The sequence below is a fragment of the Lissotriton vulgaris genome, chromosome 7 (genome assembly GCF_964263255.1).
Source record: "Lissotriton vulgaris chromosome 7, aLisVul1.2, whole genome shotgun sequence".
In the NCBI taxonomy this organism is placed as follows: domain Eukaryota; kingdom Metazoa; phylum Chordata; class Amphibia; order Caudata; family Salamandridae; genus Lissotriton; species Lissotriton vulgaris.
The window spans coordinates 1,722,518,566-1,722,539,456 of NC_141695.1; the positions used below are offsets into that span (position 1 = coordinate 1,722,518,566).

Sequence of the window (20,891 nt, forward strand, 5' to 3'; positions counted from 1 at the left end):
CAACCATATCTCAGGAGTAAAGTTCTTGAAGATAGCATCATAAATCAACTTTTCAAAATGAGGGCATTCAGAGTCCAGACCAGAGCTTCTCCTTGCTCGTGGTGGTACTTTTGGGGGCGGGGTTTAAGGATTCTGCATCAAAGTGACAGCGCCAGTATTGATAATGCTCATGCAGCCTTTCATGACAAGCTCTCTTGCACTTCCATGAGCCTGTCCATCAGAAGCAATGAATCTCTTCTCCAGTACCTATCTTGGCTTGGATAATCTCTTATCAGAGGCAAGACTATGGCCGTAGACCATTTACTCCGGCAGGAGGATGGGTTCGGATATCAGCTTATACTGGATCAGGAACAATGGGTAACACTGACAACTGTCAAACACAACAAAGATCTTGGGGTTCAAGAGGTCATCCACGCAAGAGTCATAGAGGGCATAGGAATCCGACAGTGCCGGCGGGCGGCTGTATGATGGCTTGCCCAATGCCATCTTGCCAACCAGCACCTTGGCCAGTAACATGTAGCGCAAACCCTTCTCTGCACTCTTGCTGAATTTGTGGGCATAGCTGGCTTCCAGTGCAAAGTAGCTGCCCTTCCCATAGGCAGTACCATTGAGACCCGAGACGCGAGGGTCAAAGTTCTGCTGGCAGATCTGGTCTACGCTGTCTTGGGTTGTCCCGTGGTAGAGGTGTTTCTCCAGTGATGTTATATCAGCACTGCTCAACCCATGAGACATAAACTCCTTCTGGCTAGAAAGGGGGAGAGATGCAAATAGTGTCACTTTGAAGCCTTTGAAAGCAATTGCAAACCATCAACACCAACAATAAGAAGCAAGAGACTGAAAATCAATGGGTATCACAGCTGCTGTCATCTCAGGAGTCCTGGTCACCCCTGAACATTTGCATTAGGATTCCTTCCATAGCCCTTCCTGAATTGGACACTGACCTCTGACCTACCCTAGGCAAACAGCCTCCAACTTCCCATCCCCAGTCTATAGAGACATTGCTTGATCTTTCCTGCAGGGGATTCCTAACTCTTCTGGTGATAAGTGGCTTGATGATCCCAGTGTGAGTAAGGGGAGAATTTGTTTGCTTATGTGTCAATGGACATAAATAAGGCATTCAAGAATACAGATCAAAGGTAAACATTCACAATGAACTTTTTGGGCTTCAGTACAATTTCATAACACTTCTCCTGAGTTATTGGCAGTCTCAGTGGCTGCTCAACCAAGATCTATACAGATTCCTTAGGACAATGCCCCCAGTTATTGCACCGGGCTTACTTGGCTCTTCAAGATGACATAGAGGAACTGTCTATTAGGTGCTGAATTTGCATAGATTCAGCACCAACTGAACTTGGAGGTTTTTCTCTTTTCTGTAGTTCATGGGGGTTGTGCCTTATTGGCTGTCATTGATCAACAAGAGTTTGAGCCAGCCTTCCTTGCACCAACTATTCTGGAGATATCTGTTAATAGACACAGACGCCGAGCAGGGCAGACATGCGTAGTAAACCCCTTGTTTCGGGTGAGGAAGACACATCTTCTCGCTTCAACCACGACACTACAGATTAGAACATGGACAGAGTGAGGGAGGTGTGTGTGGAGGTCAGGGCAGTGGAGGCTGGAGATAAAAAGCCCATGGGCACGGTCATGGCACACAAATCAGATACAGGTGTCAGAGGGTCGGTGAGGCATTCCTGGGGGAGGATAAATAGAAGCATTGGGAAATGGTATAAGCTTTTTAACTCCTTTGGGTTGTGGAGTTCCCACTGCGACTGACGTTTTATTCACTGAGGATGTTTTCATTTACTTTTACTGTTTTCTCTCTTCCCTGGAGCCCTCCTATTTCTTCCTTTTCAACCCACAGGACCTTTTCTTTTGATAGCGATGACACTTATTTTCATCAACATTGGACCCACTCTTCAAACCCTGCTTCCTGCTGGGAGGGGTGTCCCCTTCCTCTAGATTTGAGCTTCATTTCTATACTGTCCCTCTAGTGCTCACATCCCTTGGACGGTATGGCTAGCCGGTTACACTAGGGATTTTTTTTATCACAAGTTCCCTTAGTGCACAGTCTGTTAAATATGTAACAATGTGCACATGCTAACTCCAGTGTCTCATATTGGGGACCGGAGCTGAAATATTATGGTGTGATTACAAGGAAAGTGCCTTCGCTCCCCTCTATGATCTTAACACGCATTGCCTTGATACAGACAACCGCAGCCGTGTTTCACTGTCCCTTACCGCCATTTTCCCCTGTGTGGGCCTTTAACACCTCCCAATCCCTAGGGGCCCTCTGTGTAGAAGCATCAGCATTGACCTCTCGAACCCAGCCCTTATTACATCTTCAACCCTGACAGCAACTCGGTTTAAGGTAGCGCTTCGCTTCTAACACCACATCCTAGTTCCCACTTATGACCCTAGATGCCTCCATTTCCATACTTATCCCCATCTAATGAAAATCTTGATTTCAACCAGCCAGCTGTGAGACTTGGGTCCCTAAATTTGAGGTTCAAGAGGATATTGTTGTGAGCACCCGTAACTTGTCTCTACCTTGCGACTTGTCCCAGTGAGTCTCACCACAATCCCACTCAACCGTACCCCGTGTAGACCGGTCAACGAGACACTGAGATTTCATGTGAATGGGCCTTCAGTGCCTGATTCATTTTTGGGCTTTAGTTGGACCTGTGTTCCAGTTGTAGGCTTTGGGGTTTACATGCTTTTGGACTCTCTAGCTGCAAACTCATCCCCATGGGCTCAAACCTACTGAGTTTGCCAGCTATACCGCTGCATGTCAGAACACTGTTAGCAAACACATCGACTGGCGGAGTGTTTTAAATATCATTTAGAAAAAATATCGTTCAAATGGGTGTTGAATTTTCTATTATTAACTCCAATGGGGTGGTATTTTTCTAAAGGACATTTAGGCCAGAAGATATTCAGGAACCATACCAGCCTTATACCCCAGATCACCAAGAACTGTAAAGTTGTATCATAGCAGACATACAGCCAGATTCATCAAGCCGAAATCGGCTCGCAAAGGGCCAGATTCTGAGAATCTGGCCCTTTGCAAGCGCTATTTTTGCATTTGGGATTCATCATCCCAAATGCAAGGGGGCGTGTAGGGGATGCCGAGGAGGTAGGCAGCGTGAGCCCGGAGCTCCGCGCCCGATCCCGAATATCATCCTGATTATCTGAGCGAATTCCAGTAAAATTTGGATAATTCATAATCTGAAGTCGTCGCGGAGGACACGGCGTTCAGAGTGGACGACCAGGAGCTGTTCCTTGTCCTCAAATTTGACTTTGAAGACCAGCACCGGGTGTGATGCCGTCGATCTAAGATGGCGCCCTGAGGCCTGGACAAAGTAACGACGGGAGCGCGAGGCCGGATTCTCCTGCTGTTCTATTACTGGCAGTGTTTACTAGACTGAAGGACCCCCCTTGACCTTCTCGGCGGGCACGGATGAACTCTCCTCATGCTGGTGCGAACTGTTGGGAATCGCGACCATAATTGTACTCGCCGACGAAGTCCTAAAATGGCGGCGGCCTTGTGACGACGGTCCCGATTGTCCGAGCACAGACTGGCACCTTGAGGCTCGGCCGCAGCAGTGGACCCCAGAGTACTGCACTATCTAGTGCGATCGGAGCAGAATCCACTGCCCTGAGGGCATCCTAGGCCTCGGATCCTATTGCCCGGTGAGTTCTCCAGTGGCGGAGCTCTGCAGTGCGGAGGCAGTGAGGGGGACTAAGGGACCCTAGAGGCCGCTACCAGCTGCAGTCGAGATGGTGAAACCGAAAGGGAAGGGGGACGGAGCGACTGACACGGAAGCGGCGGATGGAGCGGATCGCGACCAGACCGCTCTCCAGCGCATGCAGGACCGTATATTGGAGGCCATCGCGACCACAAAAGATGCCCTGCAGCAGGACATCGCCCAGGTGGTGACGGGCTTGGGCCTCCTGAAAGCGGATCATGATAAACTTAAGGGCAGAGTCAAGTCTATGGAGATCACTGTTCAGGAATTGGCCCCGGAACACGCAGCTGTGAAAGCGCAGATGGCGGATGCTCTAGACAGGCTGAAGGTGTTGGAGAGGAGGGCCGAGGATGCGGAAAACAGGAGTAGGCGCAACAATGTTCGCCTCGTGGGCCTGCCGGAAAAAATTAAGGGCGAAGATATGGTGGGCTACCTCGACAACTGGCTACGCACTGAGGTGGCGCCGGAAGGACTATCTCCTTTCTTCTCCCTGGAACGAGCCCACAGGGTACCGGCTCGACCTCCGGCCCCGGGCCTGCCGCCACGCCCGGTGGTGTTCAAGTTGCTCCATTACAGGGACCGGGACTGGCTACTGCAGAGGGCGAGGGAAGCGGGACCCTTTCAAATTGACAACAATAGAGTCACCATGTTCCCGGACTACACTTTTGAGACCCAGAAACTCAGGGCCAACTTCTTGTCCCTCAAGCGTGAGCTCCGTGATGAGGGCATAAAATACTCCCTGCTCTTCCCAGCGAAGCTGAGAGTGGTGGTGGATGAAAAGTCGCTCTTTTTCACGACCTCGGCGGATGCTTGGGCCTGGTGGGACACCTATAAAGCTGGAACGGACGGAGCTAAGGCCAGGGCGGAGGAGGCTAGAGTAACACAGCCGATCAGGAAGTCACAACGGATTCGTAAAAATCGCCGGAGAACTGGGAAACCATCTGTGTCGCAGACAGAAACAGAGAGGAAAGCGGCCCTACAGGCGGTTGTGGACCTATCTAGCGCGACCAGAAGCCAGTCCGGGAAAGGCACGGACTCTGATGAGCAGGGCACGGGATCGGAGATGGGGCTCTCGGAATTTGGTGGAGCAAAAGGCCCTATAGTGACACCGCAGACTTCTGGGGAGATAGTCGAGGCATGAACTGCTGGACTGGAGGAGCGGCCTACTGGTCAGACACTGGGGCGCTGTGCCCGTGAGCGCAGTTTACTGTTGTAAAGGGTTTCGTGACTCTATTATGAGGGGATCTTGGGGCGGGATAGGCAGGACTGATTTGCTTTAACGAACCCTCTCGACATCGGTCCGCGCCCTACTGGCCCTTACGGTCATCGCAGTGGAGACTGCGAATAATAGTGCCTTCCTTTGAGGGATAGTTGGGTGTGAAAGTTTGGATGGGTTTGCTTCCAATTGTGGGGGGGCCTGTCCTGGGGGGGTGGGAACCGAGAGTAGTTGGGGACGCTCAGGTTGTTTTTGGGGGGGCGGGGGGTTCATTTGTTTGGAGTGGGAGGGAGGGGCAGCACGTTGTTGGCAAAAGCGCATGGTCGATGGCTTTTATTGTTTTGTCTGTGTGTGCGAAGGGACATGGCTAGTACGGGGGCTCTGAAATGTGTGACCTGGAATGTGCAGGGTCTCCATACTATGGTGCGTAGACACAAGGTTCACGCGTATCTAAAGCGTAGGGGTGTGCATATAGCTTTCCTACAAGAGACGCATCTCACCAAGCAGGAGGGAATTGCGCTGCAAAGACGGTGGAGGGGGCAGCTGTTCAACACGACATACTCGGCCTTTGCGAGGGGGACATTGATTTGGATACGGACGGGAGTTCCTTTCCAGGTCACCAAGACGGTGGTGGACCCAGAGGGTAGGTTTGTGGCGGTGGAGGAGAGACTCAGGGGCCGGGTGGTGTCTCTCTGTAGCGTGTACGCCCCGAATGTGGATTTGCCCGCTTTTCTAACGACACTCTCGGGCAAACTGGCGAGTTATTTGGCAGGGCCGGTGCTCATGGGGGGGATTTTAACTCGGTGGTAGATGTTGATTTGGATAGATCTCATCCCCCGCTGCATGCATCCCCAGTACACAGGGTAGCGAAGCGCAGACTGGAGTGGCAAGAGAGTTGGGACCTGGGGGACGCCTGGAGAACACTACACCCCACCGCGAGGTACTATTCCTTTCATTCACATTTACATGACCTGCATGTTAGACTAGATGCGTTTCTGTGCTCGTCCCACATGCTCTCAACAGTGGGTAGCGCAGAGTATTTGGCCCGCACGATGTCGGACCACAACCCGTTATTGTTGTCCCTGAACTGGATGGTGGAAATCAACTGTGTACCAACATGGCGGCTGCAACCCGACACCTTAGATGACTTGCTCTTTAGGGAGGCCTTGGGGGAGCGAATAGAGCGCTACTTTGAGGAGAATAGTGGCTCCGCCTCCACTAGAGCTGTGGAATGGGACGCATTTAAGGTAGTGGTCAGGGGACACTGTATTGGGTATACTGCAGGGGCTCGTAAAACTTTACTAGATGATCTTGAGAAGGCGGAGAAGCGATTGAGAGAGAAGGAGAGGGAACGCCCGAATCACCCCGAGCTTCAAGAAGGGCTGAGTGGCGCCAGGGAAGCGCTAGCGGTGGAGTTGGAGCGGCTGCGTAGCTTTGACTATAAGGCGTATATGACGAAGGCGCATGCGGAGGGTGATAAGGAGGGGTCGATGCTGGCGTGGCTTGCCAACCCGATCAGGCGGGGCGCGCCAATCATGGCGATTCAGGCGGAGGGAGAGGGGCTTTGCCACACCCAAGCCGGGATTCTGGATAGGTTCAGGGCGTACTACGAGGGTTTGTATGAGAGCGGACAGACGGGCGGGGCGGATGAGCTGGGCACCTTTCTAGAAGGGTTGCAGCTCCCACGATTGGAGGACTCGGAGGCAGAGGAGTTGGGTCGGCCTATAATGATCGGGGAGATAGGGAGTGCAGTGAAGCAGATGGCTAGGAACAAGACTCCGCGGCTTGACGGTCTCCCGATAGAGTTTTATAGCAAATACTTGGAGTATCTAGCTCCGCAACTGCAATTGGTCTATAACGAAGCGCAGTCACGAGGTAGGCTCCCGAGCTCCATGTGCGAGGCCCTTATGATTCCATTATTGAAGCCTGGCAGAGAGGGCGCTGCCCTTTCATCCTACCGTCCATTGTCTATGCTCACGACGGATTACAAGATTCTGAGCAAAATCCTGGCAAATAGATTATTGACCCACATGACCGGTCTGATTCATAAGGATCAATGCGGCTTTATCCCGACACGTAACACTACCCACAATATCCGCAGGCTTACAAGGCTGATGGGGGCCCAGTGGTCGGAGGCCACTACTCCATTCGTGCTCTCTATAGATATCGAGAAGGCCTTCGATAGTCTTGAGTGGGACTATCTATACGAGGTGATAAGGCGTTTCGGGCTGGGGGACGGGTATATCAACTGGACCAAAGTCCTGTATACGGAAGCCACAGCTAGAGTTAGAGTGGGCTCATTGATTTCGAAGCAATACCCGGTACGGCGAGGCACTAGGCAGGGATGCTCCCTTTCTCCCCTCTTGTTCGCTTTGGCAATGGAACCGTTTGCAGCGGAAGCCAGATCCGGCCGCCATTATATGGGGCTGATATACAGGGACAGGCAGCATGTCATCTCATTGTATGCGGATGACCTACTGATGTTCTTGGCTGATGCGGAAGCAGAGTTACTGGGGGCGAGACGTCTGTTGGAGCTGTTTGGGCGGTTGTCGGGCTTGAGGGTCAATTGGCCCAAATCTTGTTTATACCCCCTGAGACAGGGAGAGCCATGCCCTCTCACGGCGCAGGAACTCCGGTGGGAACCGCATTGTCTGCATTATCTTGGCGTTTACATCTACCATACCCCAACGGATATGCTGGATGGCAATATTAACCGTTGTATTACTGCCCTGAGAGGGTGTATAGATTTCTGGTCCACTCTTCCACTCTCACTGGCTGGTCGGGTCTCCCTACTTAAGATGGTGGCTCTGCCCAGGCTGTTGTATTACTTTAGGACTCTCCCGGTATGGATTTCGGGCTCCGTATTTCGACGCCTGAGATCATTGACAATAGCGTTTCTCCGGGGCGCGGGCAGGCGACGAATCGTGCTGGATACCCTCTTGCGGCCCAAGGATGAGGGAGGCATGGCGGTGCCCGATTTCGAAGGTTACTATCTGGCGGCTCAGCTGCAGACTTTCACTCAGGAGGTCGCGAGGGTGTATCGAGGCCCGGAGCATTCTAGAGATGAGGGCACCCCGCGGCATGTGCTGGCATACATCACGCTGCATCAGAAGCTCTTGGTTAGGGATTTGACAGTGGAGGAACAGACGTTCCGACTCTGCTGGAATCAGGCGCGCAAACGAGCAGGGGTCCGCCTTATGTATGCTCCGGAAATTCCGCTGGGGATGGTTACAGCCCTGCCTCATGGAGGGGACTGGTCGTGATTACTAGGCTGGGAGGAGGCTGGGGTTCAAATGCTGGGCGACTTGTATGAGGATGGTGCGTTGCTTCTGTTTCAGGAGTTGCAGGAGCGGTTCGACCTCCCGCGAGGTGATTACTTGTTACATGCGGCGGTTACAGGCGCCATGCAAGACCACTGGGGAGAGGGTTTGCAGGAACCGGCGACATCCATGGCGTGCCAATATACGATGATGGCAGCTGGGCCCTTAAGAGCGGTAACCTGCCTGTACTCCAGAATGTTGCGGGAGGCCTTGCAGCCGCTCGCAGCTTTGAAAGCTAAATGGGAGTTGGACCTCCAAATGGAGATCCCTGATACAACTTGGGGTCAGTTGCTACGAAGGGCGCGGAAAAGCTCGAGAAACGCTAGGTTCCAGCTCATACACTTTTATATTATTCATCGGGCATACCTCACGCCTGGGAAACTACGGCAATACTTTGGGGTGGAACAGGCGGCCTGTCCCAGATGTAGCACAGTTGGGGCGGATCTGGGCCACATGCTGTGGGACTGCCCTACCTTGGGGGAATACTGGCAGGAAGTCGGGAGGGCCCTGAATAATGCTACAGATAGGGAACTACAGTACACCAAGGCAGTGGGGGTCCTACATTGGTTTCCACACACGTCTAAAAATAAAAATACCAGCCGCTTTATAGATTTGGGGCTGATCCTTGCAAAAAGGGAAATAACGAGGAATTGGAAGTCGAAAGTGGGACCCACGTATAAACGGTGGTATGGAGAATGTCTGCGGTGGGCAGCATGTGAAAGTACTTTGAGGTACCAGATGGCTAGGAGGACGGATGATGAGAAAGCCATGGAGAGGGCTACAGCGTGGGAAGTGATGGTGCAGGCGCTCCGGGATGATAATGATGAGGAAGAAGGGGAGGAGGAGGACTCGGTGGCAGCTGACCCCGCCAACACACCTAGGAACACACCTTAGTGAATGTATAGGACCTTCTTGCACACACCAGACCTTACTCTGACTAGGATTTTCACACAGCGCTGCCACGGGGGGGGGGAGTTCGGGACTGTATAATGGTGGGGGGAGGGTGGTTGTTGGGGGTGGGGGAGGGGAGAAAATTACAAAAGCAGCCCACTTTTTCTTGGGAATGTGATGACGGACATTGAACTATGCAGCAAGGAATGGACTCAGCACGATGGCAGCTTAGTCTTCTTTCTGGAGACGTGCCTGGTGTGGTGGGGGGAGAGGATTGGTAATGTGCCTTCTTGCTATGCTTAATGGTTGTACCATAAAGATATTGTCTGTACAATTATTTTGGTGCTGCAATAAAAACGATGTTACAAAAAAAAAAAAAATCATCCCAAATGCAAAAATTGCAATTCTAAAAATCGCTAAATTGCGAATAAATGCATTTAAGGAATCTCAATTTCAGATTCCTTAAATGCAATTCATGAACCATTTTAAAATTGTGAATTCGCAATCTGGGGCCGCTATTTACCGTGAAGTCTAACTACGTGGTAAATAGCGAAAACTTAGAAAAATGCACTTTAGTGCATTTTTCTAAGTTGTATGTTACACACACACATGTACTTTGGACATGTGTGTGCGCAACACCAGTGTACATTACCATTTCAGAGGTGCTACAGGGTGTCCTTTGGACACCCTGGCACCCTTGAAATCGCTATCTTATTTGCGAATCGCTATTTGCTAATCGCAAATAAGGAATGACTCCCCATTCATTCCTATGGGCCTTTAGGAATGAATGGGAAGTCATTCCTTATTTGCGATTAGCAATTAGCGAATCGCAAATAAGGAAGCTGTAGAAATCGCAATAAATATTGCGATTTCTTCATGAATCCCGTTTTGCGAGTCTTTAATAGCGATGCCTTAAAAATCGCTATTAAGGACTCGCAAAACATGACAATGATGAATCTGGGGGATAGCATATTAACGCATCCTGCCTGGGACGTCTCACTTCAGCAGCTTTCATTGGCCAGCATACAAAAACACTGCAGTAAACACAGGTACGGAAGCACATTGAGAATACCTGAAGTTTCTGCTCTTATGACATTAATAGCAGTAGCAGTCCATGTTACAAAAATCTAGCGACTAGCAAATAAATGCTGTAATACTGTCACACCTTGTATATGCATGTAAAACACTCCCAACTTTTAGTAGTCATAACTGACAGGCTTCATTACCCAGGACATCCAAGTGCTCAAAGAGAATAACACATAGCTGCCAAGGTTTCAGATTGCTTATGTGTGACATTTTCATAATTTCAGTACAATTATGAGTGACATTCAATGACTATGAGTGACACTCTCGAAAGAAGAGAATAATGTCACCCATATGTAGTAGTATTATGCCAAAGCCCACTGCCCAGGTCAGACACCTGTTGCTGAGCGGAGCGGCAGAGAAACAATAAATTAAACTGAGATTCCGCGACCTAGCCAGCCTGCACCTCCCTAGCTGACAACCAATCAAATTAATGGCATGATCAGATCATGATCAATTGACAAGAGTCTGTCCGGGCTCTCTGCCATGTGGGACCCGAGGCCGACTACAGGATGGGAGAGGGGCCACAGTGGGATCCTCTCCCTGAACAGTTTTCCAATTAGGCCCCTCTTTTACTGTAGTTTAGACTGACCCAGTTTTTGGCATGTATTTAGAAGCTTCGTTTTGCGTCTTGACATCCACATCTATTTGATGCTATGGTTTGAGCAGGGGGTACTTTTTTACATTAATTAGGCTGGTATGTGGTTTTGTGTTCCGGTCTTCAAATCTCTGAAGTTCGTTTGTCTTGCACATGAGTTTCATTGATAGCAGGATATTTCTACATCATTATAAATTGAGATGCCTATACCTCCCGTTGTACACTAGCGCCATCTTGTGGCCGTTGGAAAACAAGCTCAACTTTTATGAGTCCGTCCCAGCAAAGTGAGTAACTGTAACTTTATCGCACTTCAGGGCGAGGTTTTTTGTAACAATCTCAGGCACTGCGGTAATGCGGGAAAATGACTAGAAATGCGTTATCTTAACACTAAAAGCGTGGCAACTGGCAGGGGTGGTAACAAATAAAGTTGCCCTGTACTTGTCTCACAGGGGCATTAATAGAAAATGACAGAACCAGCACAGGTGCTTTGTAACTACTGATTACCCCAGTGCCCAAAATTAACTTCTCACATTTACCATTCAGTGGTCTGTGCTTCCACATAAAGCCCTCATCTCCACTAGCTTGCTTCTATTACTGTTGGTGATGGTGGTTGTGGACTCAGCCAGGTAGAGGCATTTAGTCCAAGCTGTAAGATGTATTTGTCGACACCTGATTCCTCTCTCAGGTTGTCAGACTGTGGCTGAGTAGACAGTCAGAACAGTCTAGGAGCTAAAGTTGACCAGCTACTAGTGACTCTCTGATTGCTTCCACAGAGAGTGCAGACAAGGGCTTGAAACGGGTCAGTCCATTTCTCAGCAATCCAGGGATTGTTAGAAAAAGTGTTCCAGAAATGGTGGCAGCTGGCAACACTCAGAAACCTTTTTGATTCAACTATCCCTATGGCAGGGCCAGAGAATGTTGGCCCTAAAGGTATAACCAAGGAGTTCCAAAGTCTATGGGCTAAACCCTGTCATTCTGATAATGAACTACAACAGACTGATGAGGTTTTGTGTAAACTTCATACCTAATATTAGTCCAACATGGTGGGGACAGACCGACATCTCAACTAGTTGGGCATTCCAAAAATCATCTTTTATATGGACCTGCTTGTGTGACTAACAAGGGGCTTTTACTGCCAGTGTCAGGACGCTTTTTTAATAAAACATAGAATCTTGATGAAGTCCTAGCCATGTTTTTTAAGATTACAATCCACGAGGGCCTATCTAAGGATTTTTCAAAGGTGTACTGACTGATTTCTGGGCTTTTACGTAATTTGATGATTTTCTGCAGGAATTTGGCATCTCACAAAAAGCAGCTGTGGTCAGGCCTACTTCAGTGGCATAACCATTAAAAGCGAAAACGTACAGTGTATACTGGGTTGAAAGAATACCTTACTCGTGTTGCGGGTTCAAAGCATCTTAGCCATATTTTGGTCAAGGGAGACATGGAGCCATCTCTCCGCTTCATGACCTGCAGGCCTAACAGTCTACTAGAAAGAGGAATAGCTTCAATCGGGCTGAGGGGGGCTTGGAGGGGGGGGGGGGAATTTAACCTGTTCTTTCCTTCTACATCAGCCCAGTTATACTTTTGAGTGTGCTCTTAATAAAACCAAAAACTGATTCTGTCAAATCTCCGCACTAAATCTACCTTGAGGAGGTTTACTGTAGACCATGTGCCCACTAGTAAGGTGCCATGGAACATTATAAAATAATTTTGGGGGTTTGCAAGGCCAAGTCCACGCCCCATGACACTAGTGTCCATGCATTCGGCTGCAACCTCAGTATAATCTAAGGGTGGTGGTTTAGCCAGGGATTTATCAGACCGGCTGCTCACAGGAATGACTTACAGAAGTAGAGAAGAATGCAGCACTTGTGATTGTGAAAGAGAGGACTACAGAATATGGAATAGGGAAGATCGTGAGGATTGAGCATAAACTGTTGATGTGAAACAAGAACACAGTATTCGTGAATGAGATAGTGTGAAAATCAGGACGTCGATAACGGATTGATTTTGAAAAATGTATAAGAAATTGGTTACATGAAATAAAGAGGTGGGAGCACTTGAAAAAGATGCACGTTTGACTTGTGATATGACTAAAGGTCCAACAAGAATTGAACAAGCCCTGATGAAGTCCTGGTTAGGACGAAACGCGCAGGCTGAAAAGATTTGATGAAATTGTCTGAAAGATTTGATGAAATTGAATGAATGATATTATATGATGTTCTTTCTTTAATAAATTTGGAACAAAAGTTCTTTGGAACTGAAAAAATGGCCTGTGGAATGGACTTTCTTTGAGAAATTCAATAATTGATTGATAACATTAAAATTGCTCCTTTCCTATTGGTATTGTTTCATTGAGGATTGTGGCCTGTGAGCGGTGGACCACGGGGAGTTTAGCGCTGCTATTTGAATTGAGAACAATATTATCCAAGAACAACGACTTGTGCGCACATGTGTCAAGCCCTCACCACCCAGGGTTCAGTGAATGAACATAAACATTAGTGCAAGCATTCACGAGCTAGAACACTTCCATGTGAGCCTCACCATGTGTATTTCTGCCAAAGGAATTTATTCTGTATTTTGTAGATGGCGTAGATCAGGGCCTGGTTCTCTGGAAGTGTCTGGTGGAAGTCCATCTCAACCTTCATGTATTCCGCCTCCGCTGGTTCCAAGGGCAGTTTCAAGAAAGCAGCATCCAGACTCCGCGGCTGCATTAACCACTCCGAAGGAAAGGGATCCTGATACACCAAGCTGTCAGGAATAATACCTTGGCCAAGCTTTATCCCTGTTCTAGAGAAAAATGAAAGCATGAGAAATGCACATTGTGTTATGACTAGAGAAGTTAAAGATGGGGAACCCTCAACGATAATAAGACGGCAGAGGAAAAACAAGAGAGCACTGACAATTGTCAGTGATGGGGAAACAGGAAAATAAGCAAACAGATGAAGTTGTTGATGGAAAGGAAACAGAGGGACAAGCATTGAACGGTGACTGTACAGGATGAAAAAAGAGGAGCAGTTAGCCAAAGAGAGGAAGTAGCAAGGCAAACACTGGATGACCGCACAAAGGAAGGAAGGAGTATCCAAGGCTGGTTGGAGGGTAAGAACAGTGAGTGGGTATGGAAGATGGAAAAGGGTGGTTACAAAATGAGCATGTGTCAGCAGCTTCTGCAGGTAAGAAGGTCCTATTTATATTGTTACAAACAGCATGACAATTCTAACAGAAATGCCTTACAAAGCAACAGTGGTAGGACATGGAGTAATTGGCAGGTCTTATGTATAACATAAACTAGAGAAGGTATTGAGATTTTGAGGATTGAAAAACAGAAGCCATTAATTTGCCAAAAATACACATAGACAGATTCATGGAAACAAAGTAACTACACAGAAGACCAATTTATATTGTGATACACTGTGTGTCATCATTTCTTATTTTGATCTATTGCAGGTGATGTTACTTCAAAGTATTTTTGTTTGCACTGAGTGAGGCCCAAGCTGTGATCTCAGGCAGCTGTGCGTTTCTAATAATGGGAGTTTAGGAGCCTAGGTAGAGAGATCAAATATAGACGGTCAAGATATTAGAAAGATAGCCCATGGACAGCCTTTCAAACAAACATGAGTACCTTTTAGAGGGCCCTACATCTTGGCTGAGAGACAGTCACATTGTGAACGAAAGGGAGTTGCGGATTTGTGCCTGGGCGCCTTTACTAGGGTTCTGGTAGCAAAGTTGAGCATTTTATTCAGTGGGGAGAATGAAAACTGATGGAGGGCCACAAGCACTTGACTAAGACTAGTAAATTCATTAGTAGCTGGCTGGTGTGGAATGAGAGTCATGGAAATATACGTTTAGTTTTTCGTACTAAGCTGGAGTGGAATAATTGAAAGGTTGGACACTACGCCACGATTTCTAGCTGAGGGGGGAGACAGGATGTCTGTGAGAAGTGGATAGAAGTTGGTGGTCAAAATGGGTATAGTAGAGGAAGAAAAGTGGAGAAAAGTAGCTTTTACTGTTGATTTAGAAAACCACACTCCAATGACAGAAATAGGATTTGGTCAGACAATGTGGGTGACCTACAAGAAAAATTCAACTTGAGGTATACTGTATCATAAGAAAGTAAATACTTTGTGTTTACCTTAATGTTTTATTCCGAATGACCACCAACAGAACCCAAGGCATTTACCATTCATAGCATGTGCATCCAAAAACATACAATACATTTGAGAATGCTAGACTGTACACCTTACCTACCTGAACACAGGTATGCACTGACTCTAACTACAAATGCATTTGCAAAGGAGGAGAACCGCTTGGCTCAATAACAGAAAATTTACATTAAGGATAGGTGAGTATTGAAGTAAATAAACCTTCCTGTGGAGGAAGTAATCGCTTTGTGAGTCACTCTTACAAAGCCATGGTTATGGATACAAGTGGTAGAGAACATATGCATTAAGCTTATAATATCAATGGATGAGATATATTCATGCCACACTAAAGCCACTTATCTATTCCTTAACCCCTTCGCTGCTGATGACGAGCTCGGCTCGTCATCAGCCACGGTGGTCGTGTGCTGATGACGAGCTGAGCTCGTCATGTAACAAGGCTCTTAGAATTTTGCCGCACACAGCGGGAAAAGCCGCCGCAGCGATGCGGTTAAGCGGAAGTCCGTGAAATCACAGAGACGTAATGCTGTAATACTAGGACGTTGGAGCATCATCCAACACCGTTTAATAGACACAGAAGTGAGTTAGATCAGAAACACTGGCCATGGAAGGACAGTGCAAAGCACCAGTAGAGTGGGACTCAACAACACAAAAATAGCAATAGAGCAGGAGTAACTCTTAAATAAAGGACCTGTCCATTGTAGAGAAAAAAAATCAAATCACTTTAACCAGGCTTGCATCCCTAACAATAACCAACAATCAGCATTCTACAATCTTCCTTTATTAATGATCTCAGCTTGGGTTTGAGATGCATAGTGACATAGTTCGCTGAATGGCCCCTGTAAAGACATGGCTACAACACGCCCTGTGGCTTTTGGGACGAAATATATATTTTTTGCTCCTTATCTTAGGGTCAAAGTGGCCTAATGTTGTGAAGTGAACAGCCTCACAAAGCAGGTAAGCGTAAAAGAGGATTTATTCACAATGTACTTCGCCCACAACGTGACACGTCCGGTCAGCTCAGATTCCGACAGCAACTGCCTGTTACTCTCAGAATCCTCACCCGCCGTTCGCTACACGTGCGAGTCATAAGTTGTTGAACAATAACACGTTACATCACAGTATGCATCATCTACATCACATCACCTTCCCCTGAACCAAACTTAACCTCACATAAATTTAGCTAAAATTAATATCTTATAAAGTCAATAATCATTTAACTTTTCATGACTTCTACAATTAATATCTTATAAGTCATTAAAGTTCTTAGAACTTCTTCAAATGAGAGATCCCACTCATCTCCTGACTTCATTCTGGTGAATAGATCTGTCTGATGCTGTTGAGAAAAGGCTGTGATCAACAAACACATTGACTTCCACCTCAGGACTTCTTCCTATCTCTGTTTGTCTACCCGCAGGTTCTAGCTATTGTGCCCAGTCAAAGTCAGGAAAATAAAGTTTTATTTCATGCATGATGTTGGCTTGCTCCTGTATGTTTTACTAATTGCCTTGTATTCCACCATCCTTTGCCTACAATCAATGCAGTGCCCCTACTGACTTTACCAACCTGTACAGGCATGGAAATTTTGGATTCACCTTTCCTGAATCTTATTGGGCACTTAGTCAACACCCAGTCTCCGACCATCAAATTCACACATGACACGGTGTCTTCTGTCAAAATTGCGTAATTCCAGTTTTCTTCAAAATCACATTTGAAGCAACATTTTCCTTGTTTGACACCACCTCGTTGTTCTTGTGTACCTTTTCTTTCAGCCATGATGGAAAAAAAGCTGTGTGTACTTCTCTACCTCTTAACAAAGGAAAAGGAGTCACACCTGTTGTACAATGTGGTGACGTGTTGTAATTCCACACTTTTTGTTTGATGAACTCACCTACAGTTTGCATTCCTTCTTTTATATAAACTTATTTCCATGTTCAACTAAACCATTAGATGTCGGTGAGTAAAGAGCTACCTTCAAGTGTTTAATATCACGGTGTGACAAAAACATATATATTCGTTCTGAGACGAAATGAGTACCACTGTCAGTAACAACAGTGATCCTTCTAGTAAGAATATCTGTTCGAGAAACTTAAACGCTGCATTAGTATTAGGTGACTGAACAAATGAGTGATACATCCACTTAGAAAAATAATCAACTGCGAGTATCAAATATCTCATACCTCCAGGTAAAGTAGAATAAGGTCCAGAAAAATCTAAACCAAGTTTTTCCTATGCTGCTTCGGGAAAGGGGGCAGGATGCAATGAAGTTTGCATATTCTTCCAGTGTTTATCCAAAACTAAACACTCTGGACACTTGTCTATAATGGCTCTTACTTGTTTGCAGTAGCAGGCCACCAATAGTGTTGCTTCATTTTCATGCATTGTTTTAGTAGTACCCAAATGCCTCTGATGTGCTTTATAAATGATGGTATTACATAATGTTGTGGGTAGAAACATTCAATCACCTCTTGGGCTTATGCCATTAAGAACAGATAAGTCCTCGGACCTTGGGAGAATGTTTTCAATTCACCATTTAAACACGTAGGGCCCGATTCACAGAACTAACTTTAGACAAAAACCTAAACTTACTACTTTCGGTATTCACAGAAGGTAGGATTTTGTCTTAAGTTTGTCTTAAGACAGACTTAAGATAAAATCCTAACTTAAGTCTGTCTTAAGTATGTCTTAAGTCTGTCTTAAGACAAACTTAAGACAAAATCCTGACTTCTGTGAATACCAAAAGTAGTAAGTTTAGGATTTTGTCTTAAGTTAGTTCTGTGATTCGGGCCCCTACTGTCAGGCCAACCATGTACAAAATGCTCAATGGCTTTGATCAATGTTTGATCATTCACATAAGCCTTTGTCCAGTCTCTTTCACTCACCTCAGGCTCATATTCACTCACTGCATCCACAAGAGCCACACATTCAACATCAACAAGACATTCATCCTCACTGTCTTCTAATGGCAATCAAGATTAACAGTCTGCACGGAAATTCCTCCCGCCCGGAATGTGTTTGAACTCGAAATTGTACTCCTGTACCTTGGACACTAGTCTGGTAAGTCTGGTTGACATGTTGCTCCGATTGCAACTGTTGAAAATGTGTGCTAAATGTTTATGATCAGTGTGCAACTCAACTTTGCTTCCCCACATACAAGTGCCTCATGGTCAGTGGTGCTATACTCACATTCATATTGCTTCAGAGATCTTGATGTGATACCTACAGTTCGTTCTTTACCTGTAACCTTCCGACTTAATACAGCACCTAACCTTGAATACTTGCAGAGGAACAACTTTCACAAAAAGCACGCAAAGCTGGAGCTGTCACAAACAAGTTTTTGACATCAGCAAAAGCACTTGCCAAATGGTTGGACCATACAAACCATTGACCTTTCCTGAGCAACACTCTGTTATTTGACTGTTTGAGCATAGCCTCGCACAAAACATGCCTAATAATAAGCTAAGCCCAGGAATAAATGTAGATCATCTTTATCAACGGGTGCTTTGGCATCCTTAATTGCCCTGATAAAGGAAAACTTGGGTTTTATGCCAGAACAAGATACAGTGTGACCTAAATACTCAAGTTAATTGCTGGCATACTTACACTTGTCCAATCTGATTGTCATGCCCCTACGCACTGGAATAGCTAAAGCTTTCTTCAATATTTTGTTGTGCTCCTCCAAACTCAATGCTAAGACTAAAATATCGTCCTGATATGCCTGCACCCCACTGATTCACCCAAATAGACTGACAATTAGTCTCTGAAAGAGGCTCGCAGCTGATGTTAAGCCAAATGGTAGCCTAAGATACCTAAAGGCACCATACAGTGTCACAAAAGTTTAAAGTTCTTGAAAATCAGTGGTTAAGGCAACCTGGTGAAAGGCCAACCTTAAATCTATAATGGAAAGCCACTTCGCACTTCCAAGTTGGCCAACAATTCATGTATCTTGAGCAGTGGGTGGCAGTCCACCATAATATTCCTATTGAGGGGGGGGCGGAGCTTGCTGGCGTCCATGCAAGACGTGTGAGTGCTGAGCTCCTCGCCTGAGCCCCTTTAATATCCATCAAACTGATCCTTTTTGGCACCTCGCGGTCTCCAGCGAGAGCGGAATTTGCTTCTACGACCCCTGGAGCTGCTGGGGGCACCTTTCCTGATCGAAATCGGTGGTGGCATCGATCACCGGACCGGCGGTGTTTGGAGTTGCGGACCAGGCCGCAATCCGCGGACTATCCTTGGGGGCTGCCTGCCCTGCGTAACGCGACGTGCGGCGTGAGGTTCCTGCGTGGCCCCGTCCTGCCGGACGACCCACTACCCTGTGCGGTTTCTGGACCGGTCATCACCAGTGCCAGTTCACTGTGGCCCCTCTGCCTCGTGTGTGTTTGCTGCGACCCCTTGGTGGAGACCTGGGGCTCCCTGAAGTGACCTACTGGCTGGACCGCGGGAAGTAGCGCCCTACTGCTGCCGGTTGACGGGCTCCACCGCAACTCGGATTGCCCCGAGGACTGGAAAGACACTGGTATTGGGCCGTGTGCTTCTGTGTGTACTGGCGCTTCTCGACACCCCGCGGTGTGCCCTGCACCGTAGTGTGACACTGGAGTTTGGGCTTCTCCCCTTGGACTAGTCTGTGCCACGAAGCTCGCGGCCGCCATCTTTGGCCGTCGTCCCCTGCTTTGCTCCGGACTGCTTCGCGGAGTTTGCTCCCCTGGCTCTTCTCCTACGTCGAGCCACCTCTTGCTCTTTGCTTGCCATATCTTCTGGGACCTCTGCCATGGTGAAAGGAGACAGAAATCAACCGAAGCTCACGTTCGACCAGCGGAGGCCGAAGGGCGCGGAGAATGCTCCTCCGGAAACATCAGCGCAGGCGGCGGAGGGCTCGCTCTGTGCGGACATTCGTGAGATGCTAGGCGCCATGGAGAAAGGCCTGCAGGACAGTATGTCGGCGATCGGCTCGAAAATCGACGCCTTATCATTCCGTATGGACCGGATGTCCGAAAGGGTGGACAAACATGCGGAACGTTTGGACATGGCGGAGCGTAGGCTGACGGAGGCAGAGGAGGCCCAAACGGAGTGGGATAGGGACCGTAAGCACTTCGGCCGTCTTCTCCAGGTCATACAAGACAAAACGGAGGATTTGGAAGCGCGCTCGCGGCGCTCCAACATCCGCATCACGGGGGTTGCGGAATCCACCAACACCGGTAGGATGGAACTGTTTGTCGAGAAGCTGCTTCACAAGCTCCTGGGGGAGGACGTCTTCTCCCCCATGTTTATTGTTGAACGGGCACATCGCACTCTCGGACCCCAGCCGCAGCCTGGCCTCCCGCCGAGACCAATCATCGCAAAACTTTTGAATTACAGGGACCGCGACCTGGCCCTCCGTCTGGCGCGAGAGAAGGGGGAATTGCAGTTTGAAGGAATGAACATCTCCCTCTATCCTGACTTCACTGCTAGGGTGCAGGAGGAGCGAAAGCGGTTCGCTCCCTACAAGAAACAGATGCGAGACATGGGGCTCGACTACGCCATGCTATACCCGGCGAGACTTCGGATAAATAAACAAGGACATTCGCATTTTTTCACCGACCCGGCTGATCTGAAAAAGTCGCTTAAGGAATGGGCCAAAGAACAGCGCAACAACCCGAGGGGTCAGCGTACGGAGGATGAGGAGGCTAGATCTTCGGAGGGCCAAGGCTGAACTGTCTCACGCTGCGTGGCTTGGCTTGGCTATTTTACTGTCACTGTATGTATTGGATTCCAGTTTTTGATATGACTCTCCTTTGCCTTCACGACATGTTGGTTTGTGCCCCTTAATCTGCCTGGTTCGGGGTGGTGCCACATAATGGGGCTCGAACTTTTGCTGTTCTTCCTTGGTTGTCGGAAGGG

The 20,891-nt window shown here is 47.8% G+C and overlaps 1 protein-coding gene across 1 annotated transcript in view; it reads right to left on the bottom strand.

Moving 5' to 3' along the window:
* Positions 1-300: 300 nt before the first annotated feature.
* LOC147706432 (protein mono-ADP-ribosyltransferase TIPARP-like) overlaps positions 301-20,891 on the bottom strand; it is a 94,063-nt gene continuing 73,472 nt past the window's right edge. Inside the window, exons 4-5 of the mRNA XM_086932932.1 lie at positions 13,399-13,644; positions 301-745 (exon numbers count right to left, since the gene is read on the bottom strand). Coding sequence (XP_086789058.1) covers positions 301-745; positions 13,399-13,644 — 691 coding nt within the window. The remainder of the gene's footprint in view (positions 746-13,398; positions 13,645-20,891) is intronic.